Source organism: Macaca fascicularis, chromosome 1 (assembly GCF_037993035.2).
Source record: "Macaca fascicularis isolate 582-1 chromosome 1, T2T-MFA8v1.1".
In the NCBI taxonomy this organism is placed as follows: domain Eukaryota; kingdom Metazoa; phylum Chordata; class Mammalia; order Primates; family Cercopithecidae; genus Macaca; species Macaca fascicularis.
In genome coordinates this window covers 4593974-4621450 of record NC_088375.1, presented here as the reverse complement: position 1 = coordinate 4621450, position 27477 = coordinate 4593974, and the positions used below count along the sequence as shown (strand labels likewise).

The 27477-nt window shown below is 41.1% G+C and overlaps 1 protein-coding gene across 7 annotated transcripts in view; it reads left to right on the top strand.

Annotated features, from left to right (window-relative positions):
* The window catches only part of CATSPERE (catsper channel auxiliary subunit epsilon), a 176470-nt gene that overhangs the window by 115511 nt on the left and 33482 nt on the right, over positions 1 to 27477 (top strand). For 6 of the 7 annotated variants that reach the window (XM_074034382.1, XM_074034338.1, XM_045391001.2 and 3 more), the window contains 7 exons: positions 1332 to 1390; positions 3520 to 3595; positions 8287 to 8339; positions 11459 to 11509; positions 13186 to 13219; positions 13290 to 13369; positions 25475 to 25574. In XM_074034382.1, coding sequence (XP_073890483.1) covers positions 1332 to 1390; positions 3520 to 3595; positions 8287 to 8339; positions 11459 to 11509; positions 13186 to 13219; positions 13290 to 13369; positions 25475 to 25574 — 453 coding nt within the window. Of the gene's footprint in view, positions 1 to 1331; positions 1391 to 3519; positions 3596 to 8286; positions 8340 to 11458; positions 11510 to 13185; positions 13220 to 13289; positions 13370 to 18555; positions 19586 to 25474; positions 25575 to 27477 lie in introns of those variants that run through there. The other variant, XM_065540896.2, reaches the window with a different exon arrangement.

The following is a 27477-nucleotide window of genomic DNA, read 5'->3' as shown; positions in this document are numbered from 1 at the left end:
ATGATTGGCTAGTATGATGCTAAGCATCATAGCTAATCATTCGTTTTTTCACAAATGAATATAACAGCCACATACAAAAGTAAATAAAACATTTATGCATAATTTAGCAAATTATTATAAACCAAACACCCATGTAATCACCATTCAAGTAAAAAAATATGTAACATTGGAAGTACCCAAAGCCCTCCTGTGAGTTTTCCCTTATCAGAATTTTCTCCTTTTCCAAGTTAAACATTCGTCTGACTTTTGTGGTAATAATTTCCTTACTTTTTGGCCAGGCGCCATGGCTCACACCTGTAATCCCAGCACTTTGGGAGGCCGAGGCGGGCAGATCGCCGAGGTCAGGAGTTCAAGACCAGCCTGACCAACATGGTGAAACCCTGTCTCTACTAAAAATACAAAAAGTGACTGGGTGTCGTGGCAGGTACCTGTAATCCCAGCTACTCGGGAGGCTGAGGCAGGAGAATCGCTTGAACCTGGGAGGTGGAGGTTGTAGTGAGCTGAGATTGTGCCATTGCACTCCAGCCTGGGTGACAAGAGTGAAACTCTATCTCAAATAATAATAATAATAATTTCCTCACTTTTCTTAATAGTTTCACCACCTACATATGCATCACTAAGTAATATAGCTAAGCTTTGTCTATTTTTGAACTTCATATGAATGGAATCATTGCATATATATTATATACACACATCCATCCATAAATATCTACATATATTGTATTTTTGTCTTGCTCTTGTCTTTGAATATGATGCTCATGAAAGTCCATGTTGTTTTCTGTAGCTGGCATTCATTCATACTCACTGACCTATTGTGTCCCTCTGTACGAATGTACTACAAGATATCCGTAGCCATTTTACTGTTGATGAACATTGGTCTGTTTCTATTTGGGGGCTATTCTGAATAATGTTACAATGAATATTTTAGTATATACCTCCTGAAAAGCACATATAAACATTTCTATCAGGTAGAATTACTTTTATGTGAGATTCTTGGTGAGGCTATGAATTCAATTTATATTATAATTTTGCAACATTTTATTATGGAAAATGTCAAACATATAGAAAAGTTGAAAGAATTTTACATTTAACAGCTCTATATCTATACCCACTATGCACATTAATATTTTATTATACTTGCTTTATTACATATCTATGCACCTGTCTATCCACCAGTCAATCTTGTCGATCACTTACAAGTGATCAACATCATTACATACCCTAATGAAGGCATTTTGCGTGCCTAGATGTGGAAAGCCATGTGCTACTAAAGTGGGATCACCACCCCCAATTTCCCTGGTTTACATAAATTTTAAATTTTCTTTTTTCAGACAATAACATTTTATCAGAATGTAGATTATGAGGGACTATATGATTACTTCGAGATGCAGTAAGTATAACTTTTAAAAGAACTTTCTCAGTATCAAATATGCTACTCAGGTTATTGATTTGTGGGTGTTCTTTTATTTAAATGGCCTCATATTCTTTTAACTATTCAAATTTCAAATTCCTTTCAATGTCTGGATAGATGTAAAATTAATATTTAACTGTATAAAATGTAAAATACTCCTTGTAGTTTAATAAGAAACAGGACCTATCTGAAGTTCTCATTCATCCAAATGAAGATGCAAAAAAAGGGCTATTTCTTCATCGAATAATTTTCAAGCATGTTTTATCACTAGTTCCCATCTCGAAGTTTCTACATACCATCACTAGCAAAAACAAGAACTCTGATATCACAGAAACTCTTTCTGCGTAGAGCCAGATAAAATGCTGTCTTTGACTCCTGCAGTAAGGTAGCAGCTAGGCTGCCTGGAGGAAGACAACCAACATGGACTTCTGTGTGAAGGCATTCCTATGGCTATCATTACAGTCTTGAAGGATTTTCTTAAAAAATAGCATATTTTCCCTAGAAAAAATCAATTTTTCTTTTTTTCTTTTTTTTTTTTTTTTTTGAGATGGAGTCTCGCTCTGTCACCCAGGCTGGAGTGCAATGGCACAATCTCAGCTCACTGCAACCTCTGCCTCGCAGGTTCAAGTGATTCTCCTGCCTCAGTATCCCGAGTAGCTGGGATTACAGGCATGCGCCACCACACCCGGCCTAATTTTGTAATTTTAGTAGAGACGGGGTTTATCATTGTTGGTCAGGCTGGTCTCGAACTCCCAACCTCAGGTGATCCACCCGCCTCAGCCTCCCAAAGTGCTGGGATTACAGGCGTGAGCCACTGCGCCCGGCAGGAAGAATCCATTTTTCTTTAGTCCGGTGCTATTCCAAATGAGTTTTGGAAGCAAGTGAGTTTTAAAACTCCAAATGAGTTTTAAAGCAGTACCTGCTTTATGCCAAGCACTGTCTAGGTATTTAAAATACAGGATAAATGAGAAAGATGAAGTTCTAGTGTCATGGAACCCATTCTCCAGTAGGAAAACAGCCAATCATCAAATAAGTAATTCCAGATACTGGTAAGTGCTATGAAGAAAAGAAAACAGAATTTTATATATATTTTATATATATGTGTGTATATATATTATTTTTATATATGTATATGTTATTTTTATATTTATATATACACACACACACACACACACACACATAAATACCATATCCGTGACAGAGACTGATCAGGAAGAGTAGGGTGAAAATGCTGCTTTAGCCTCCATAGCCAGGAGAGGCTCAATTCCTTCCTTTCCCTTTCACCCACCAGCTTATCTCTTTATGCTCCTAATGGTCTAGGATATTTTTGGTTTTGTGGATATTTACTAAGATTTACATTGCTATAGAATACACATAAAATTGCCCAGGATATTTTTTTGTCTTTGTTTGTCCTCATTTTTTTTTTTTTTGACAAGAAAAACCTTAGCAGGTGTAGGTATAAATCAAACTTTCACATTTTCTTCTTCTATTATTTTTTTTAGCCCTCACATTTTGCCTGAACACAAAATGATTCATGTGCACTTCATAGTGGAGGAAGGTATTCTATCTGACCTAGCTTTCAATCCCAGTCAGATCATATTACACAGCTTAATGTGGCTCAGAAAACTAACTTTACAACTCATTCTTTATCACTCCAAAGGTATTATTAATATGAGGGGAAAACGGGTAGGAGCCAGAGGAGGAACCCACACAGTGGCTGCCACCTTCAGGCAGGTCAGCAGCAAAACCCCATTACCCAGGGACGTGTTAATGAAATAGGGTGGTTGAAATGCTGATAGGATGCTCATTTCTGTTTCCCATCGCATTAACCCTATGGTGGCCAAAACATGGGATACCATGAGGTGGGAGCAGCTTTACAATAGGACCAGCACGCAGAGCTGCCTTAGCAGAAGCAGAGAACTGTGACCAGCAGCGCCATCCGCCAGGCCTCTAGAAATTCGCGTGGGAGGCCAATCACACCGTGTACTGGGACTTTGCACTTGCTCTGCAGAAAGACAGTGTCATGCCTGTCTCTCATATGAGACAATAACCTGCACGGATTGTTTCTCTCATATGAGACAATAACCTGCACGGATTGTTTCTCCTAGACACAACAACACAGGTCTTGTGATGGTTCAACTTCGGCCTAGTGAATATTCAAAAACATGTCCAATAGCCCAAAAGGTAAGTGACGTGGGTTGAAGACCCAAATATTTTACTTCAAGAATGTATAGGTGGTCAACCAAATAATGCATAAAGTACCTCCATACAATACCACCCTCCTATTACTTAGCAACTCTGTGGAATGTTCCACTGTAAAGATAGCCTCACTTCATTTTGAAGACAGAAGATTTCTGCCCTCTGTGAGTTTATTGTCTAAAGTGGGATATATCAACACATACAAAGATGTAAAACCACTGTTTCCTGAAGTTGTGAAGATATATAAAATTGTGTAAAGGAAAACTGAAAATAAGTGGGAATGACAAAAGTTGGATATGGTTTGTCAAAGAAGAGACTGCCGGCCACATCCATATTTATCCTGCACTTATTTATTCAAAAAATTGTTTATTCATAATTTTAAAAAAAAGAAAAATCATTTATTCCGTTTTAAAAGTTTATTGTATGCCTACTCGGTGTTGCTGTGTGTCAGTCTATGCGCTCAGTAATGGCAATTACAAAAATAAAAAGACAGAGTACCTTCCCTAGAGGTAAACATAAACCAGCTTAAGAGAATGTGGTATACACAGTTCTCAAACAGCCCAGAGGAAAGTAAACTAAGGAAGTTGACTGAGATTGGGAGGGGAAAGGTGAAAAGAAAGGGATACACAAAATGACCAGTGATGAATGAGTAGAAGTTCAACAGGCAAGTGCAAAAACATTCCAGGAAAAGGCATGGAGGAATGAAATAGTATCAGGGTGTTCAGGTAACTGAACATTTTTATTATTATATTATATATTATTATATTATATTATTGTGAAACATAAATTCTTAACAACCCCGCCTCCTTTGAGTCTATATTTCACATTTGTCTCCTCTCTCTATTACTTCTCAGCCTAACATTCAATAAACATATATGGAGCACCTACTGTATACCAGGCATTGTGTTATATATGGGGAATACAAAGCAAAATAGGACCTGGCCCCTCCCATTCAGAACCCAAGCGTGAGAAACCTGCGTTCCTACCAGGGCGAGGTTCCACACATTTAGAGGGAGCCTTGAACTGAGGCAGACGTGATCCATCCTTGAGCACTGTGGACACACACTGCTTCCCCAGGAAATCACCTGCAGGTGCACACCAGCAACTCCCGTCTGCCTACCACATGCCAGCTTAATCCACTTAGGAAGTAAGAAGCCACAACCTAGCAAGTTCCTGCCCTAGCCTAGGTCTGCAGTTTCTGTCTTTAACTGCTTGTACCCTCTTCCTTTATGGATGCCTTCCCGAAGCATCGTGGTTTCCTCTAGCCCTATCTAATCTATAGATCTTTTGAGGGATCCCTGTTCATTCTATCCTGCCCAGCCAAAGCATGACAAAATCAGATTCCTCTAACCCGAGTTCAGATCCATGCTCTACCCCCCACTGGCTTGGGTTGGCTACTTACTCAGCCTCAGCTGCCTCATTTGTAAAAGGGAAAATGTACCATCTATCTTATGGGGTTGTCAAGAGTATTAAATGAGATTATTCATGTAAAGTACCTAAAACAATGCCTATTACATAGTAATTATCTAATACACTGGTTTCTTCCTTCTGTTTCCTCTTTGGTGTCCTGCAGACAAGGACAGGACAGATCTCGCCATCCTCTGTGCCCAATGCAGGTGGTTTGTCCTGACCTACCCACTGAAAGAGAATGAAGAAAGATGCAGTAGCCCTTTCAGGCAACAGAAAAATATGGCCTTGTGGAGGCAGGTCCTCTAAGCAGTCAAGGAAATCAAAACGTGTACACAACTGCGCAGTATGCCTTCAACCCTAAGGCCCCTTCCCTGTGCTCCCATACTCATGGCTTAGCAAGCCATCAGCCTCCCAGATAAATAGTGTAGAGACACAGGGCCCAGCTCTGTGTATACACAGAACCATGGCCTACAGACTTATCCCACTGGGTGAAGTTAGGCCCTTGCTAAACCTGCTAGACCCAATGGACATGGACTGCGCTATTTGAATAGGAGCCTGTTGTCTTTGTCATTTAGTGTTCAGAGCCTGCAGCAGAGCAGCAAATAGAACTGGGAGCTCCAACAAGGCTGCATCTCATTTTTTAACCATGCACCAAGAACTGGAAATGCAGCAATGTAGGCCAGCCCCCAGAGGGTCTTAGTAAATCCTTCTGAGACGAATTTTCCCAGGGAGGGATGACTGCAACTTTGTCCAGTGCATTATCTAACAGTATTTGTGTTGAGGGCCTTTAGAATCCCTGTCTCAGGTCACTTAATCTGTCTGGTTACAAGAAATATGCTGTGTCCGACTCTTGGTTAAGGCAGGAGCTGTCCGGCTCCGTCTCTGCACTGAGGAGCAATGTTGTCATTTAGGCGATATGTCAGAATCTCTCTAATTAGGTGTGCAGTTCTGGGGCATATGTCCGCCCTGCAGCAGTGGGTACTCTAGAAAACAGGATCATTCATGCTCCCCACACTATACCTGCAACTCCTTTTCAATATCCACCTACAGGTTAACTCACATTTTTAATCCTAGCCATGGTTGTTGATCCTGAGGCTTGGGGTGATTTTTTTCAGCTAGGACAAGGAAGAGAAGAAATATTGCAAATGAGATCATCAAGCGATGGTGGGTCCTGACTATGATAGATTTGAGAACCTTTGTCAGCTCTTATATAGATAATTTAGTAAAGATAAAGGGCAGGCCAATGATTCTGATCAGGAAAGCAACGATTTCATGATGGTGGGTGGTGAGGACTGCGGGTAGAGTGGTTGGGAGAACAAATCAGGCCCTGTGCATGAAATCAAGTGGTCCAGGAAATAAAATCCATGAACTCCCCACTGTGGAACATGCCTTTGAAATGAAGACTGAAAGGTCTTGATTGAGCAGGGTCAACTCTTTAAGGCCACCAAACTTGGCTGGACATCATTCTTCTATCCCCACCCTCCTGACCACCACGTCCTTCTTATAGGGTAGGAAGTATTAGAGTTTTTCCAGATTTGCTTTGTGGAAATGTGCACTATCCGAGGACATGCATAAGGCAGAACACAAGTGTGTAGACCCTACTGAGACAGCCTGCTGGAAGGGCAGGGGTCCTGGAGCCGGGCGGAAATGGAAGTAGGTATCCCAGTGGAAGGAGAACCAGGACGCTGGTTACAAGAAGCCATGACTGTCTGCCAGGAAAATTGACAGGTCTTATCAATGAAGCGTTCATTCACTTTAACTCTCACTATCTCTGTTAGCCTTCCTTTAATGTCTGTATAGTAATTAATTGTATTTTAGTTCCATGGAACCCGTATATTATTTTTAAGCAACATGTATCTAAGCATTACAAGCAGGGTAAGATATTTTGCAGCAGTTCATTTTCCTAATAACTGAGCTTTAATGAAGCTAATAGTCTCATCTTTAGATATAATGCATTCCAGCTACCAGATATAACCTGTCTTCTTAGCAAAGTTCCATGAAATTCTATTTTAATTTTTGTGTGTAATATTCATTCTACCCTGTTCTTACTGCAAAAGTATTGAATCTGTTAAAAAAGAGAAGGTAAAAATTGCTACTAACAGCAGAGGTACATTTGGGAGTAGATGCAATATATATTGCATCAGATTCTAGTGGGATTTTATTTGGTTGAGAGTGAGCCTTTCCATATCAAATGCCCTTCTTGGGCATTTCCAGCCCATGAAACAAGGCATCATGGCACAGCCTGTCTATAAGATGCCATTGTTTGATTTTGTACTTGCCTTTCTCCACTGTATCCCAAAGTTGACTTACAGAGAAGCGTGGGCTCTGTTAACAAAGCTATAGGATCCACAGGTCATTTGTTTTCAAACAAAGCACGTATGTGCATTTCTTTAAAAAAGCAATTATGAGTAATGTTTCGATTAAATATCCATAAAACGAGGACAGTGGTTTACTCATTAATCAGCCTGTGGCCAGCGCTCCTTTGAATAGAGTTATTGCTGCTTAAAGAAGGAATAACGATTGTGAGATGCTGCTTCACGTGATGCTTAGTACCCTGAGAAATTACTGGTCTACAAAAGTGAAAACAGAAAGTCAGATTAGTAGCTGGACGGATTATAGAAACCTGCCAGCTGAGTCAGAGGTACATACTGGAAGTAGGGAGTTGATAGTCATGGTTGTAGAGAAGCAGGTAAAAGATGAGTTTGGGCCGGGCATGGTGGCTCCCACCTGTAATCCCAGCACTTTGGGAGGTAGAAACGGGTGGATTACCTGAGGTCAGGAATTTGAGACCAACCTGACCAACATGGTGAAACCCTGTCTCTAATAAAAATACAGAATTAGCTGGGTGTGGTGGTGCATGCCTGTAATCCCAGCTACTTGGGAGGCTGAAGCAGGAAAATTGCTTGAACTCGGGAGGCAGAGGTTTCACTGAGCCAAGACCGCACCACTGCACTGCAGCCTGGGCGACAGAACAAGACTCCATCTCAAAAAAAAAGATGAATTTGGATCAGTTCCCTGAGATACAAACGTAAGAAAGGAGAGACCCAACCTTTGGGCCTCATGAGCAGTAAAGACAAAAGGAAGCAGAGAAAAAAAAAATGATCAAGGAAAGAGGAAGAAAACCGTGCAGAGCAGTAGTATAAGAGAACCCCAGATTTTAAAGTTACTATTTTAAATCTAAAATGTAATTGGTTTTAGCTGTCGTAATATTTTAGATCATACGAATCAGAACTGCTGAACTCACTACCTAAGTTACTTCATTTTAGGTGTTCCAGATAGCTGTTGGCTGTGATGATAAAAAATTCATTGCAGTTAAAGGGTAAGTATATTTCCATTTGACTTGTTACTCTTTAAGTTTTAAAACAAATGATAAACTAAATGATAATCGTAGTAATAATAGCCTAATGACTGACACATTCACAATGAGATCCAAAACTGAATTGACATTCATGCCTAGATTCAATTGGTTTAAACTTTTGCCAAATACTACATGTGAATCATACTAAAAATAAAAAGAATCATCCTCTTTCTCTATTACCAGCGTTTTTTCTCCACCTTCCCTTTTGGTAAGCCAGTTTCTATCCTTCACAGTTGCCTGTCTCAACTCTTCAGTCTACGGCTCATTCCCAGAAACATAGGAGGGAGAAACACCTGTTTTCCATCCTTCTCAAACCAGTTATAATTTCATTTCCATCAGAGAACTGCTTACACCCATATCAGAGAAGCCTCAGTTTCTGCACCATTTTCTATGGGAAATTTCTTAGAACAAGCCTAGCAGAACCTCAGTGATGCCCCAGAGAATCCCAACGTGTGAACTGTGTCAGTCCTACTATGGTTCACGATGAAGCACATTGGACGCCGTGCCTTCCATTCACCATGGCGCTCTTTCTTCTACATGGGAGAAAATCAAAGGCAGCATACACAAATCTGTTTAGCTGAGGCTACATGTATAACAGAGACAGAAATTTATTGAGATTCCTTTCCTTCAGTTAGGAGTGAGAGTAGGAGAACATTGACTCTTATCTGAGTATTTATGAAATTACTTGCTCACATCCAAAACAAGTGTCTGCTCCTCTGTCATTCTAATAATCTTTTAATTATTACTGAGTTGTAATAATCAGTTGCTGGATTGATAAGTATTTGCATCTCATTCATCATTTCCTAAATTTGCATTCCCTAACATCTTTGCACCTGTAATTCCTTTCCCAGGAAATGCAAAAAGGCTAGCTGATTCATACAGCCGGTATCATCCTATTTCAGGGATGATTTACATCTTTGCTCCTTAGAGCATGGCCTGTGGACCAACACTGGCATCACCTGAGAACTTGTTAGAAATGCAGATTCTCAGGTCTCATCCCACACCTGCTGAATCAAAATCTGCATTTTAACAAAATTTCCAGGAGATTACAAGGGGCACTAACGTTTGAGAATAACTGGTGTAAACATGTTACCAAAATCAATTCCCAGTACCACTGCATTCAGAATTCCTTCTCAGGCCTGATTTCCTTCTAAAGTGAGATGGAAAGCAGCTTGAAGCAGTCTGTTTCTAGAAGGGTCCAAATAATAATTATCAAGCTCAGTTACTCATCAAAATCACTTGGAGAACATGTTTTGAAAACACGGATTTTAGGACCTTACTCTGGGCCTCTTAGTCAATGACCCACTTCCCTGGAACCCTAAAAGCTCTAATATCCTGGGCTCAGGTTGCAGTGGGCCTATGGTTTTTACAGTCACCACGGGAGACCTGGAATAGCATGGGGTCCAAAATACTTCTGGAGAGCCAGGAGACTTGTCACTGAAGGAGAGTTGTCAAATCTTGGGGTCCAATTTGGGTTCAGGGTGAAGGATGGTCTAGACTTCCAATATCTATCTAAAAATGGTGGTGACGAGGGTTCTTTCTAAGTTCCACTGGAAGCAGCCAGCTAAAATGGTCAGATGAATAATTTACCCAACTAAAAACTCCTATAATTACAACGACCATTATAGCCTTCTGTCTTACGAACCCTCACTCGAAATTATGTTAATCCGTAAAATAACTCCTTACCTGCACAATAGTAGCAACTAGAAATCTTGTGTTTAAAAAAAGTTTACGTCTACTAAAACAGTCCAAAGAAATTTGTTTTCATTTTGATAGATTTTCTATGAGTTTTTATTTTTATTTGTGTGTGCATGTGTGTGTTTTACCATGGCAGTTTTTTAAAAAGTGTGATGAAATTCACATAATATAAATTTACCATTCTAAAGTATACAATTCAGTGGAATTAAGTACCTTCACAATGTTGTACAGCTAGCACCACTATCTAGTTCTACAATATTTTTGTCACCCCAAAAGGAAACTCTTTACCCAGTTAGCAGTCACTTACCATTCTCTGTTTCCCCCAGCCCCTGGCAACCATAATCTGCTGTCTCAAAACCATAATCTCTAGGGATTTGCTGCTCTGAATATTTCATATAAATGGAATCCTACAATATACGACCTTTTGCGTCCAGCTACATTCACTTAGTGTGTTTTTGAGGTTCAACAGGCATGTATTAGTCCTTCCTTCCCTTTTATGGCTGAGTAATATTCCATTGAATGGATATACCACATTTTGTTTATCCATCCAGCAGTTCATGGATATTTGGGATGTTTCTACCTTCTGGCTTTTGTGAATAGTGCAGCTATGAATATTTGTGTACAAGTGTTCGTTTGAACACCCGTTTTGAATTATCGTGGGTATGTACCTGGGAGTGGAATTGCTAGGTTGTATGGTAATCCTATGTTCAACTTGTTAAGGAACCTCCAAGCTGTTTTCCATAGCAGCTGCACTGTTTTACATTATCACCAGCAATATATATGGGTCCCAATTTCTCTGCTTCCTTGCCAACTCTTGTTTCTTTCTGCGTTGGGGAGTTTGGGGTTTTTGTTCTGAATTGACAGATAAAATTATATGTTTTTAGCAGGTACCACATGATGTTTTAAAATACATTGTGGAGTGACTGAATCTAGCTAGTTAACATATGTATTACCTCACATAGTTATCATTTTGGCGGTGAGGGAACACTTCACATCTACTCTCTTTGCATTTTTCAAGAATACAATATATCATGAACTAAAGTCACCATGTTGTACAATAGATCTCTTTGGAACTTATCCTCTTATCTAATTGAAATTGTCCATCTTTTCAGCAACCTCTCCCCAAGCCCTGCATTTGCTATAAATTTTTAATAAACATGTATCAAATATAAGAGATAAATCAGTAGATTTCAAATTCTGGTATCTCCTGAAACATTTATGAAACTGATGTTTTAAAAACAGAAATGCTAAGGCCACACACTAACCAGAGATTCTAATTCAGTAAATGATGATTCTGTGACACTCTCCAGTTTGAGAATCAATGAGTTAAATGATTAAATGTGTGCAAATATTACAACTTCATTATGTTTTGTTTTTTGTAGATTTAGTAAAAAAGAATGTCATCACCATGATTTTTCATACGTGATTGAAAAGTAAGAAATTTTTTTAACATAAGCACTGAGTTTTATATTAACGTAGTACCAATACTTTACAATCAGTACTTATTCAGTGGATTATTATTAGCATCCATGTGTTTGGCTTGACACTGTGCAGTCAGTTTTAGCATTAAGCAAAATGTGTAGATGGTATAATTAACTTTCCTGAAACATACAAGAGAGTCAGTCTCCCCCTTCAATTTAATTGGATAAACAAAGCAAACCTCATTTACATATATGTAGTCTCAAATCTCATATTGCTCCCTGTAATTTAAGGAAGACATACAAGAATTTTTTTTGCCTACATCCTTATTCTCAAATTCTACATGACTGAAGCCGGGTGCAGTGGCTCACACCTGTAATCTCAGCACTTTGGGAGGTCGAGGCAGATGGATCACCTGAGGTCAAGAGTTCAAGACCAGCCTGGCCAACATGGTGAAACCCCATTTCTACTAAAAATACAAAACACTAGCCGGGCATGGTGGCTCAAATTCTACATGACTGTAGTTCAGCTAGTTAGAAGTAATATATTTACTCGGAAAGTCCTGACATCAAATACTAACTGAACTTTTTTCTAGATTTTATATTTAATTGTATGCATATTTATTTTTAATAATGTGCTGTATTAAACATATAACTAAACAAAATTTGACTTTTACCTTTGGCAGATAAAGATCTTCATTTTTAAAATGTTAAATATTTATTAGACTGTCAAAATATAGAAGTCCACAGCGTCTGAAATATTTACAAGCATCTTTGAAAAGTTGTGAAATTTTCTAATTCTAATTAGAAATTTATTATTTAAAATAATAATTTATTAATTAAAATAAATGAAAGAATGTTTAGCCAGTAGGCATATTCTTTAAGTGATTTCATTCATTAAGGTAGGGTGGAGAGTGGCCCAGCCGAGATGCTCCAGGTTGCAATGCTTAGTGAAAGCCGTTGGTAAAATACAAGGATGAGAAGAAAATGTTTAATAGTTGATGAGGACACCACCTTTTAGTGTCTAGGTGGCAGCTGCGCCTGAAAGGCAAGAATATGAAATAGACTGTGTCACTGTGATGGGAGTTTCCTGAGTCTGTTTCCTGCCACGTGGTAACATATATAGAACATGTGGCTGGTAACAGTGATTCAAGTATGAGGACTGAGAAGACAGGGAATGTGGGGGAGGTGATTTTGAAGGAGTAAGTCCTTGAGTTCATGAACATGAAGCATTCCACTCTAGTGAGAAATCTAAATTAGGAAATATCTGAAGTTTTAAAATACACATCTATTGTTACTGATTCTGAAGTATCCTCTTCTTTCATCTGTTCATGTTCTGGAGAGAACTGCATTGGAACAGCCCAACGAACACGGGCTTTCTTGTCACACATCCTGCTCAGCAGTAAAGCAAGGTCTGTAGCCTTGAATGAGTTTCACACAGTTTCTGAGAATAGTACCAGATCTACAAAGAGAGGACAGTAATTCACACCTTAGCTGTTGTAAGAGCGTGTTAATATGTATGTACATATGTGTAGAAAGTGCCTGAAACATAGTGAGTGCTCAGTGTTTCATAATTATATTTATCTGTTTGACCTTTGTGATACCTCCTTACCTAAACAAAGTCACGGGTTTAGTTTTTAAGTCTGAAAAGAGGAACAAGAAATAAATAATGAGGAATGTCTTTTTTACAGGTCATATCTGAGGCATCAACCATCTAAAAACTTGGTAAGAAAACTATAAAATTTTGTCAATGGACCAAATATATAAAATCACTCAAGTATTTTTCCTTTTCTAGAAAGTAAGGTATATTGGGAAAAAATATGGCTGCCCTCTGAGGCTTGACTTCACAGAAAAGTTTCAACCTGTGATTCAATTGTAAGTATATTCTCATCAACATTTTTAACTTATATTGACAGTTTCAAACTCAGAGTATGAAAACAAGATTAATCGATCATGCATCTAACAACACGTATTTCTGACTCTACTCAATATATGTGAGACTTAGTTTTCAGTACAAGTTATACAAAGCTGGGCTGTGATGGTCCCTGCATGTTGAGGGACGTTACCATTTGGCAGCTGAAATTTCAATGGGTAAGAGAGCTGAGAGCCTGCCGACTCAGGGAAGCCCTTGCTTTACCCCCTCTGAATCTCTCCCCAGGCTCCTACCAGCACCCCTGCCTGTTTGGTAGGAACTACCTTCCCCAGGTGATATAACTTCTCTTTCCACAAGCCAATAATAAGTGAAAACTTATAAGAAAAGAAACTAGATTGCCAACAAGTACATTGAGGTCATTTCAAAAATATTATCCCTAACTCTATTTTTTTTTTTTTTTTTGAGATGGAGTCTCGCTCTGTTGCCCAGGCTGGAGTGCAGTGGTGTGATCTCGGCTCACTGCAAGCTCCACCTCTTGGGTTCACGCCATTCTCCTGCCTCAGCCTCCTGAGGAGCTGGGACTACAGGCACCCGCCACCATGCCTGGCTAATTTTTTGTATTTTTAGTAGAGACAGGGTTTCACCGTGTTAGCCAGGATGGTCTCGATCTCCTGACCTCGTGATCCACCCTCCTCACCCTCCGAAAGTGCTGGGATTGCAGGTGTGAGCCATTGCACTGACCATCCGTAACTCAATTCTTATAAACAATATTTCAGCCAGGCACGGTGGCTCACACCTGTAATCCCAGTGCTTTAGGAGGCTGAAGCAGGAGGATGGCCTGAGCCCAGGAGATCGAGATCAACATAGGCAACATAGCAAGACCCTGTGGTTACAAAAATTAAAATAATTAGCCAGGCATGGTGGTGTGTGCCTGTGGTCCCAGCTACTCAGGAAGCTGAGAGGGGAAGATCACTTGAGCCCAGCAGGCAGAGGATGCAGTGAGCCAAGACCGCACCACTGCACTCCAGCCTGGGCAACAGAGTGAGACCTTGGCTCGAAAAACAAAAACAAATAATATTTCATAATAAAAATATGAATGAAATGCTATTAGGAAGACTTTTCCAAGTGATTTAGTATTTGTTTGCTTTCCTCTCTGACTTTATTCTTATATTTTTGGTTTATTATTATGGAAGTTATACAGCTTGTTACAAAATTTAAAATATAGAAAAATATGAGGTAAACGACTCACATTTCTAAATTTTTTGCTATTGTAAATAAATAATAGTGAATATCCGTTCATGTACATGTTTGGTCACTAGTCCAGGTATGCTGTTAGGATAGATTGCTGGCAGTAAAATTCCTATGTCTACAACACCAACAAAATGTTCTTGGTCAAGGCTTTCAGCTTTTGGGGACCTCTTAGGCTGCAGACAGCTTCTGAGATCTCTCAGGATGGGTAGGTACAGAAGTAATCAATAAGACGCTCCAACTTAGTTTTGTTACCAGAACTTTTCGCACTGGGATCCTGCAGGCCTCTGCCAGCATGGTCTGGCCCCTACCCCTTGCCCGTGGCACTTCTAAGATGCTACCATGTGCCCTTTGCATCTTAAATCATACTCCAGCAGTCCATCTGTCAGAGCTCTCCATGCTCTCCGTGCTCTCCGGCTAATCTGCTTGCTTTCTTAGTTTTGATCTTCTTCTAGACACCTAATCATGCCACTGCTTTTCCTGGGCACCCAAAGCACTGCTTTCCCTACCAGAGGCCTAGTGTGTTTGTGTTTTTGTGTTTGTTCGTTTATGTAATGCTTAACCCCCCAAGGTTAAAAAATCTTAATCTTCTCTCTCAGAGAAGTGCACACTTCCGTTCATCATTGCTAAAAACCTACTTTGCACCAAGAACTGTGCTAGACCCTGGAAATGGAAAGATAAGTGACAGGATTTCCACCCTGAAAAGCAGAAGAGTCTGATAGAGCAGAGAAACATATGCACAGATACGCTGAGTGTAATGATAGAATGGAACAGTGTGGGTGGTTAGGATTGAAACGCAAAAGATTCCAACCCAGCTGTAAAGAGAGCGGGGCTCGGGGAAATGTTCCAGAAGACTCGCATTTGAGCTGAGTCACTGAGTCTTAAGGATAATGAATGTTTTGCTAGAGGCAGAAGAGGGAAGGAGAGAAGTGAGGAGAGTAATGTTGAATTCTGCTGGGTCAGTCTTTCAAGTAAAACAGATAGTTGGAGGAAGAAAATGTATAGTTCAAACGGTGTGATGTCGTTGAGGCAAAAATTAGTCACGAAGTCTCAGGAGAAGAGGCCGGGAAGCTAGCTAGGTGGATTCCAGACCGTGGAAGGCCTTCTATCAAGTCTTACGGTGGAATGGCATGATCAAATATTTGCTTTAGCTAGTTCTTTCTGGGAGAGGCGTAGAAGATGAATTTCAGAGAAACAAATCTGAGTAGGGAGACCCGCTAGTCACTGTATTGGTAGTCCTGGTGAGGTAGGAGATCAGCAGGACTTGTTCTCACAACCCTGCTGATCAAAACAGGATGTAGCCAAGAAACTGGCCAAAACCAGCTAGCACTTAGAGTTATAATGCATTTGCATAAGACATTCCCACCAGCACCATGACAGTACAAATGCCATGGCAATAACTCAGAAGTGTTCTTATATGGTTCCAGAAAGTCCCTGCCCCCCTTCTAGAAAATTCTTGAATAGCCCTCCCCTTATTTAGCATATATTTAGGAATAGGTATAAGTATAGCTAGCCAGCTATCCATGAGTGAGGGCTATTCTGCCTATGGGATAGCCCTGCTCCGTCTACAGAGCAGCCATTCTGCTGTACACTTCTCTCTAATAAACTTCTTTCTTTCACCATCAGCTCAATCTTGAATTCTTTCCTGAGTGAAGCCAAAAACCTCCCAAGCTGAGCCCCAAGTTTGGGGTTCACCTGCATCACTAGGAGGAGAAAAACAGATGACTGAAATAGCAACAAGGACAAAGAAGAAGAATCCTGTATATAAGAAAATTAGTGATTAGACACACCAGGGCCTGTCGGGGGGTGGGGGCAAGGGTAGGGAGAGCATCAGGACGAATACCTAATGCATGCAGGGCTTAAAACCTAGATGACGGGTTGATGGGTGCAGCAAACCACCACGGCACATGTGTACCTATGTAACAAACCTGCACGTTCTGCACATGTACCCCAGAACCTAAAGTAAAATTTAAAAAAAAAGAAAGAAAATGAGTGATTATAATAGGCAGGGCTTGATAATTGATAGATGTGAGTGGTAAGGGAAAGAGAATGAGGAACATGAATGACTCAAAGGTGACACCAGTTAGAAGGGATCCTCCACAAACTTCCACCGCCATATCTGTCCATCCTCAAGCAACTGTACCAGGAACTCTGTCTGCCTTCCTGTCACTATGGATGAACTGTCTGTGTATCTGTCTAAGGCCTGTCCCTCCATTTGTAAGCTAGATCCCCACCGGTTTTCCTAATCAAGAACATTGCTCCTGAAATTCTCCTTCTTCTCCTCCATCATCAACTTTTCCCTCTCTACTGACTCATCCTAGAAATATACAGGTCTTTCTCCCACCAAAAAACAAAGCAAAACAAAATCAACAAACACGATCACAAACAAACAAACCAAAAAACCCTGTCTTGACTCTGTTAGCCCTTCAGCTTCTATGGTCACTGTCACCAACTCTTCTCCCATTCTCTCCCAAATCGCCGTCAGTCTGGCCTTTGTGCTCACCACTCTATTGGCACCGCCAGCCAACATGATCCATGACCTCCATTCAGCTAAACCGATGGTCAATGCTCAGGTCCCACCTTCCTTGATCTCATTAACAAGAATTGACATGGTTAATCATTTACTCCTACTTGAAATATTTTCTTCATCTGGCTGCCAGGATAGCTCATTCTCCTGTTTTCCTGCTTCCTTGCTGGTAGCACCCCCTTAATTACTTAGTTCCTCCCTGATTTCTTTTTCTTTTTTTTCATGATCTGAGATTTTGTTTTTAATTTTCTTAAGTCTTGTGATCACCTATAATTTATAATTGTGTATATAACTCCTCTACTTTAATCCTTCTAATAAGTTGGCAAAGCGCCATTGCCAATCACACATACACAGGAATTCTACAGTTTTAAGTTTTTGAATGGCTGTTTAATGACAATCCTAAGTTAAAAGGCTGACTTAGTAAAGAGTCTGAGAGTAAAGTGTAACTTGCTACTATTTCTTATCACACTGACTTTTAAAAGATGACAAGTGTCATCTATAAGTGTGAGAAGTGTTTTTATTTGATATGACACATAAGCCATTAAAATGCCCTTCAATAAGTAAAAGGCAGCATTTTAGATACAGGAAATTCTAATTAGACTGGCAGAGTTAAGACCAAAAACATAAACATTGCGACCTTATCTTCAGCCCTTGCCTTTCACAGGCAAATGAACACAAATTTAAAACAAACAAACAAACAAAAACACAGGTGAGTCTTGCTTGGTTCTGAGACAGGGCAAGGATTTTTCCAGTATTAAAATATATTCAAATAACTAGTTATACACATCTAAATTAAAAGCCAGTCTCCAATAGGTTTGGGGATGGCATTCTCGCCTTTGTGAAAAGTTGAGCATTATTCATCAAGTCCAATCATATCTTTAGAAGGAGAAACAGGGATAGCATTTACTGAGTGCGAATTACTGTCAAAATTCAAAAAAACTGATCATATTCATTTAACCAGAAGCCAGTCTTACTTATCAGGGCTGTCCCACAAAAATATTCTGCCAGTTATACATGACCTGAATTCTGGTGTATGAGATCAATTACACTACAGTACACATAAAATAATGAGACAATTCTGGTTTGTGAGTAAATAAGGCAGTGACCAATTCTTTCTGCCTTCTTTTTAACACCAGTGGAGATCATTTTTGTTCCAGGGATGTCCTTCTTGGGATTCTCCAATTGCTCCTTCCATGTCTCCTCTCCGTAGATGATGCCTTTGTTCTTCTTGGTGTCTGTGTACGAGAATCCAGCCACTCACCTGTCTTCCACCCACAGAGACCATGGAGATTGGGCCCAGTCTTGTACTTGCCTCCCTTTTCCACGGTGTGATACTGGACACACTTCTAAACAAAAATATTTTTGCTTTTTTCAACATCACCCATATTTAATTCTCTCTTTCGTCGCTCGCAGGCACTACAAACGTTCCCGCTCAGAAGCTTGACACCTGGCTCTCTCTCTCCCTGACCTCTTAGTGTTGGAATGCCCCAAGGCTCAGGGATTTCTTTTCTTTTCCCCATCTCAGCTTTCTCTTTGAATGTCGTCATCCAGTCACATGGGCCTGGATGTCTCAATATATTGATATATCCCAATACTGCACCTACAGCCTGACCATCTCCCCTTGTATCTGTCAAGTATGCTTAGGCTATGCTGCAGTAACAAATAAACCCTAAAATCCCAGTGCCTAACTCTCCATGTCATCATCTGATATGCAGAACTACATCATCCGGACGCGGTCTCTCCTAGCTTGCCGCCATGTCTGGGAAAAAGGCTGGAGGATTGTATGGGATGTTTTAAAGGCTCAGAACTAGAGGTGGTTTCCAGCCACATCCCATTATCCAGAACCTATTGTCGTGGCTCAAATCTAACTGCAGGGTGGTCTATAAAATGTAATCAGATACAGTTCCTGAACCCCAGACTCACACATCCACTGAGATGTTAAATACACATATCACTTTTCCACTTAGATATCAATAGATACATCAAACATAACCTGTCCAAAACTGAACTCCTAATCTTCCTCTCAAAACCTGCTCCTCCAGTAGCCTTCCCCATTTTAAGTGATAGCAACTCCATCATGTTGTTGATCTGGCCAAAACTGGAATCTCCCTGACTCCTCCCTCTCTCATATACCCTACATCAAATCCATTAGCAAAGCCCATTGGGTCTATCTATTTGTCAATGCCTGCTGTTACACGGACCCAAGCCATCATCACTGACCTGGATTATTACAACAGCCTTTTTGTTGCTCTCTCTCTTTCCACTCTTGCCTCCATATAGCAGCAAGAGTAAAACCTTGAAAACAAAGTCAAAGGACATTGCTCCAAAGCTCAAAATCCTTACCATGGAGTAAAAGCCAAGCCCAAGCCCTTACAGTGACTCCCAAGGTTCTGTTTGATGTTCTGCCTCTGTTACCCTTCTCCGATTAAACTTCACCTCACTCACTCAGATGCAGCGAGTGGCTTCCTTACTGCTCCTCAAGGGAGAGTAGTTTCTACGAAATGGGGAGAACAGAAGCCAGACTGCAGGGGATTTGCAAAATAAACGAGAAGTTTACAAGTAGAGGCAAAATGTAGTCTACACTTTTTCAGCTTTTGGCTGGAAAATAGAAAAAAGAGACAGGAATTTACCTATAGAGAAAAACACAAAATATAACCTGGATTTTTTTTAAAGAGGAAGATAGATGAGCATGTTTACAGTTTGAGGATAAAGAAAGGAAGGTTAAAAATTAGTCATTCTGATTATAGTAATATAGCAGACTGAGCTAAGGTGAGTCACTCCCTACCCGTGATAGACACGTCATCCTGGATAAAACATAACAAAAATATTTTGTACATAACGAAACTTGAAAGAAAGAAGGTGCACTCTGCAGAAGTGAAGAGAGAACTGAAAGTCAGAGCAACGCTCTTCAGCCTGCCTGTGTGATCCAGGGGTATTGGCCCAGGATGATGGAACTAGAAATTGGAAGCTGGGTTTTCAAGCCCCTGTGAGGCCAAGAGGCTATTTTGTAAATTCAGGATATATTAAGAGCTACCTAGTCCAAAAAGAGAGAGAGAGAGAGAGAGAGAGAGAGACTGACTGGAAAACTCTGCTTAATGCCCAGGTCAGCCACAAGGAAGATTGTAACCTACATGAATTTGTAGGCAAAAACATACCTCCTATAAGAATAGGAGATGTCCACCAAAATGTCCACCTCAGGCCTCCTATGGATGTGGATCTGAACTTATACCTAATAGGAATAGAGTTTAGTCACAGAAAGTGCCACAAGAAAAATGAAGCTAAAAATTATCAAGTAGACTTGAAACCCCTAAGCAAACCCCTTGAAACAAAGGTAATTGGAAAAGCAAATCCAGAGACATAATATTCTTACTGGAAAAGTCACCACCATCAAAAAATTGATCATCTAAATTTACAAACATTTAAGGAAATGGACCCTCATGAGGGCAAGTCAGCAGATAAAATAAGTGAAAAATGAGCACACAAAACAAATGCTTAAAAATAACAGAACAATCTGAACAATATAGAAAATGTGTTCAAAATGAATAAAGAGGAAAAATAAAGTAGAAACCATAATGAAATAATATGACTATGAAAAGAAAGGCATATTTTTAAAAATTTGAAATTCTAGACGTGAAAATGTAGTCATTAAATTCAAAATTTTAGACACAATTACAAACCAGATTAGATACAAGTGAAGAGAGAATTACTGAAAAAAGAGAGATGTGGAAATTAACCAGGATGCAACACAAATAGGTAAACAGATAAATAAGAAAGAGGCTAAGAAACAATTTCAGCAGAGTGACAAATTTCAATATGTGCTTAATAGTTTTTTCCAGAAGGGGAAATTACAGAAAATGCGTTGAAAAGAGAAGCAACATTCAATGAAAAGAAAGAAAATATGAAAACTTTTCAGAATTTAAGGCCCAAATCATAAGGTTGAGGATTGGCATGAAGTCTCAGATACCTCAGAATGAAGCCATAAAACATCAAAGAAAAAGGGAAAATCACATACACTGTCATACAAATAAGACAGATTACCTATAATGGAATGTCACCTAGACTGACAGATTTCTCACCAGCAAAATTAGCATAAATATAACTGGGGGTCAGATGATTAGCCATGAGAATGGGCTGAGTAGGGAAAGAAGAGAATGTAGGAGAGAAATGCTGTGTGAGAAAGCAGGGAGGGCCGGGCGCGGTGGCTCCGCCTGTAATCCCAGCACTTCGGGAGGCCAAGGCGGGTGGATCACTTGAGGTCAGGAGTTCGAAACCTCCCTGGCCATCATGGTGAAACCCTGTCTCTACTAAAAACACAGAAAGTAGCCGGGCTGGTGGTAGGTGCCTGTAATCCCAGCTACTCGGGAGCCTGAAGCAGGAGAATCGCTTGAACCCAGAGGTTGCAGTGCACAAAGATTGTACCACTGCACTCTAGCCTGGGCAACAGAGTGAAATTCTATGGAAGGAAGGAAGGAAGGAAGGAAGGAAGGAAGGAAGGAAGGAAGGAAGGGAGGGAGGGAGGGAGGGAGGGAGGGAAGGAGGGAGGGAGAAAGGGAGGGAGGAAAGAAGAAGGAAGGAGGGAAGGGAGGAAGGGAAGAAGGAGAGAGAAAGCGAGAAAGCAGGGAGGGAGGAAGGAAGGAAGGGTGGGAGGGAGAGAGGAATTGGGGAGCTGGAAATCTCTACAAGGTCAAGGGGCAGATGACAGGACAAGTGGGGGATGGGAGAGGGTGAGGCGGGAGAGTAGTCTACTGGAACGGCACTCTTTGGGATTTTTGTGGCAGCATTTGTTTGTGGAAATAACTTATTTGTCTCTTTGCTACTACGAATCACTTGATCAAACCTTTTGCTTCCAATTCTCCTAAGATAATGAACTGAATACTAGAGGCCAACGACAGAGGGACAGATCAGTAAGGCCCGCGCCCAGTTCCATTGAATTATAGTGTACATAGTTGATAACTGGGCATCCGATCAGGTATTCATCAGAGGTGAATTTAGCTGCTCACTTGGAGACTCTGGCAGACTCGAATCAATTAAGTTTGAGAATCAGCGGCATCAGCGGCAGGGGTGGCCACTGGGAAATTCGCCCATAGTCTAGGCCTCTGGATTATAATAAATGCCTTATCGTTATAGGGAATGGCTCAGGTACAAGGCTTGGCAGAGTTTGACCAATAAAAGGACGATAGATTCACTGTCCAGCACTCATAAGAAGGAAGCCAGTCCTGGGAGTGTGATCCAGCTGGGAACCGAAGTCATCACAGCTGGATTCAGAGTCCCAGGGCTCGCCTCACGCTTACGAGCATTTGATGATGAGTCTATTACTCTCCAATCCCAAACTAGAATTTAGTGCCACAGAAGCAACCCTGGAGGAAACAATGGGGCAGGATTTCTTTGTTACCCTGCAGGGAGTTCAGGAACAGATACTGTGGGTGTTTTAAGGGTCCTGAGGACTTGCTCTAGTCAGGTATGGTAAGATATACAGACGCAGAGATGACCATCAGGAAGGAAGTGTATTATACATACAGATCCCTGCAAACTGGGGGCAAGGCACACCCCACGGGGCCACACGTGGAAACGCCAGGGTCAGTCAGGAGGCAGAGGGAGTGCGGGGAAAATGTGGGCAGAGCCTCATTGCAGTTTCTGTGGGAAGGAATAGGAGAGGCAGGGTAAGCACGTTTGAAATTGGCTACTTTGAATAATTTCAGTGGCGCTCTGGGGACTAGGGACCGTCCCTGGTTGTGGGGTGTCTGCCTCTGGGGTGATGAGGGTAGGAGGATAGTAGCCCAGGGCTACTAGTAAAGAACCCCTTTCACAGGCAGGGGCTCCTGGAAGAGTTGTTTGCTATCTCTAGGAACTGGCTAACCTTCCGCAGACCCCCTAGAGAGAGCACGGCCCCAGAAGTTATGGCATCAGAATACAGGAAATTAAAGTCATGGTTAGTGCAATGGGATAGCCACAAGGATTTGTCTAACAGGTTTGCAGGTCCACGGAGAGGTCTCTTTCCCAGTTCCCAAAATGGAACTGCCATCGTGGGGAGGTTACAAATCGCAAGGAAGAGTTGCCAACTGGTAACATTTCTGCATTTCTGAGGCTTAATTAGTATCATACCCTACATTAAAGAACATTCATGAAAATAAGCCATGCTTACATAGACAAGTATTTTTTCAGATATTTTCAATGATATAAATTAAACATCACTATGAAAGATCTTTACAAATCCAGAAATTATGGGTCATGTAATTTACACTTATTGCCACTAGATGGCACTGCAGCGTATTACTCTTTCGAAAGATGCTGGCTCAGTTCAATTAGGATTTTTTTTTTTTTTTTTTCAAATAAAACTTATGGCTTGCAACTAGTTCTTAATAATTTAAGAATCTGGCCAGGCGTGGTGGCTCACACCTGTAATCCCAGTGCTTTGGGAAGCAGAGGCGGGAGGATGGTTTGAGGCCAGGTATTGAAGATGAGTCTGGACAACATAGTGAGACTCCCCATCTCTACAAAAAATCTTAAAATGTACTGGGTGTGGTGGCACATACCTGTAGTCCTAAAGTTAGGAGGATCCTTTGAGCCCAAGAGTTAGAGGTTATAGTGAGCTATGATTGTGCCACTCAATCCAGCCTCTGCAACAGAGCAAGACCCCATCTCTAAATTACCTATAAATAGTAATAATTCAATAGTCTGATGACTTTTGGAAAATGCAATCAAACATTCTGTTTTTTCCAAAGCTCCTAGAATTAGAGCTTAGCTAAAGCCTGACCCAAATATCTGAAACTATACAAAACTACGCGTATGCCTACACATGTGTGTATTCGTCTGTTGCAAAAGGGTTCCAGAGCTCTCAGTAGAGTTTTCGAATTCTCTGTGGCCTTCTTCCCTATCAGAAAAGACGCCAAACACCAATACTCCAATCCCTAGCTAGTCATGCTGTTTGAGAACTAACCTTCTGAGTTCATCTCTCTATGACTTCTCAAAACTAAATAGGATGGAAAGGTACCTATTCTCAGGTACCACTTTTTGACATTTAAAATTTTTGTCCCCAGTTTGTGAGAATGGGACTATAAATGCTTTTAATAACAAGGGTTGGGTGGTAGCAAGTTTAGCAGACCTAGAAAGCCAGATACAACTGCGAGGTGAAGCAGAGATGGGGCAGTGCATCAGGAGACACTGTCAAGGACCTGTTATTTTGGATGATAGACACAGAGAAGTGAGTGCAGCAAGAAGTTCTATCAGATGGAGAAGGTGGGGCGACAGTCCCAGAGCCAGCAGCCTCGAAACAAGTGCCTGACACTAAGGTCCTAAGTGAAATTCTACCCAACGGGCAGGGGGCACAATTTCATTCGGAAATATGGGAGTAACTGATGGAGAAGGAAAACGTGCAATCATTCTTATGGTCACAAGTTCTGGTGTGCAAAGGCACGACTTTATCAAGAACTGAACTTTTACCTCTGAGCTCAAGCCTCTGTGTTCACATGGTAGCAGGGAGAAAAATATTAATATGAAGCACTACAGCTCTTTTGAACACTCACTGAGTTTGAGGTAAATAAGCCCAATGGGGCCTGTGTCTCCAGCCCCAGCATCAAAGCAGGGGTAGCCAGTCCATCTTTGAGTCCCCTTGCTGGTGTCTGCTGTTGGTAGAAGTTGTCGTCCATTCTCTGAGCATGGGCTAGGCGTGACTATAGACCCAGAGAGCGTACAGGCTACGTCTGCTTCTCAGTCCCACCTCGACTTACCGACACCCCTGATCCTTCCAGACTCAGCCACACCGTCCAGCTGGTTCCTCCTGCGGGGATCTGCAGCATCTCCGTTCTCATCACAATAATTCTGTGGTTTCATTCTCTAGTACGTCTAGTAGATAATAGGCGGCCAATGAATATATGAGCTAAAGGACACCAGGGCATCCTGCTCTGCCCTTTCTCCATCCATCACATCCCGCCATCCTTCTCCCTGCTAACACCCATGACAGCAGTGCCTAAGCTGCCCTCACCTGATCAACAGATGGACCCTGTCCAGTGAAGAGAACTTAGAGTTCCAAATGGTCAGAAAGTAAAACATTTCTCCTTCGTTACTATCAGGTTTTATTTTGAGAGGTGAATGAAAGAATATCTGTTTATTTCATCCAGCTGTCAAAAGACACCTAAACAATAGATACTGTTACTATTTTACAGAAAAAAAAAATTCAAGACTTCAAGAGTTTAACTCCCCCAGAGTTACTTTATCACTTTATGAAGTGATAAAGACAGGATTTAAACCTCAGCACTTCTGACTCAGAAGTTGGAACTCTTAACCCCTCTATTTTATATTAAACTAGTATCTTTCTGTTTGTTGTTTCTTTCAGATTTGATGATAATGGCTACGTTAAAGATGTTGGAGCAAATTTCATAGTGTGGGAAATACATGGCAGGGATGACTATAGCTTTAATAATACTATGGCACAGGTATGGCATCTTTGGATTTAACCAGAATTTAGCATGCAACTAGACAATGTCTTTCTGTTTTAAATTTATAAATAAGCAATCTAAGGCAAATAGAATAAGGCAGCAGTGGGTAGGAAAAAAATCACCTCTAGATTAAATTATATGACTACTCAAATTCATTTATGAAAAAAAGAAGTTGTCGTCACGTAAGACAGACATAAAGGGGTCAGAAAAAATAAAATAACATTTATAGTAGGATGACGCAACTCTGAGTCTCCTTTTCTCTCCAAACTATATTCAGTGTTTGAGTATTTATGGGTCTGCCTTTGGCTTTAGGACATTTATCACTTTTGCACTAAGTCAAATGGACACTCTGGGCTTCGTCTCACTCAGCTTCTCGGCATCATTTGACCCCGCTGACTTTGACTTCAATGTCCCTACGCTCTGCTGATTTCCTTCCACCCTCCATGACGGGTTGCTCTGGGCTTCCTGGGCGAATCTCCCTTATTCTGCCCTTTCACTTTGTAGGTCACAGCAGAGTGTTCTTACCACTCCCAGTCAGCACGTTTCCCCTCCCTGTGTGGGCCTTTCTGCCCTGAGGACCTCCTGTCATGATGGGGCCTCCCTAGAAGTTACCAGCACTGATTTCTAATATTCCCCATAGATTTCACTCGGAAAAAAAAAAAAACCAGGGATGGCTCTTTCCAAAGTAATGTTCTTATCTACCAGACACCTTAATCATCCAGAAGTATAACCCACCTAGATGGCAGCCAAGAGAACTGAGTTCCACCTGCCACTCCCCAGAGTATTGCAAGAATTCTTTCTTTTGTTTTTTGTTTTTGTTTTTGTTTTTTTAAGAGTCGCTCTGTTGCCCAGGCTGGAGTGCAGTGGTGCAATCTCAGCGCACTGCAACTATAGCAGCCCCCATTAAAACTACATTTAAGGACGGGGCATGGTGGCTCACACCTATAATCCCAGCACTTTGGGAGGTTGAAGCGGGACGATCGCTTGAGCCTAGGAGTTTGAGACCAGCCTGGGCAACATAGTGGAACCCCTTCTCCCCACACACACAAATTTTGAATTAGCCTGGTGTGGTGGTGCACACCTATAGTCCCAGCTACTCAGGAGGTTGAGATGGGAGGATCACTTGAGCCCAGGAGGTCAAGGCTGCAGTCAGCTGTGATCATGCCACTGCATTCCATCCTGGGTGACAGGGCAAGATCCTGCCTCAAAAAAAAAAAATGCATTTCAGTTCAAACAGTTTACTCTCTGACCTCAACCCCCAATCTTTTAGCTCTCTCATTGTTATTCACACTACTCCAGACTCCTACTTTGTCTCACGCAACCTGGCCATCTGCTGTATTGAACCCTCTACTTTCTCCTTCTCTCTCTCTCTCGTTTCTTCCCTTCCCTTCCTATCCAGCGTGAGCTCCATAGTTCAATTCTCCAGCACCATCTTGCCAATATCAATTTCTCTGTATCTCTATCTATATCTCATTTTTCCCAGTATTATTTCTGCTTGCTGTTACGGCAACTTGAAACACCCATCTTTCTGCTTTATCCATGCCTGTATCTGAGTTGCTCAATTCCTATCTTGGAGCTCATCACTTTCAGAAAAAAATTACAGCACTTTGGGAGGCTGAGGCAGGCAATCACTTGAGGTCAACTCCAAGACCAGCCTGGCCAACATGGTGAAACCCTGTCTCTACTAAAAATACAAAAATTAGCCGAGTGTGGTAGCATGCGCCTGTAGTCCTAGCTACTCAGGAGGCTGAGGCAGGAGAATCATTTGAACCCAGGAAGTGGAGGTTGCTATCAGCTGAGATCGTACCACTGCACTCCAACCTGGGCAACACAGCAAGATTCCGTCTCTAAACAAATAAATAAATAAATAAATCTTAGAAAATTATGAATAGATAGAAAC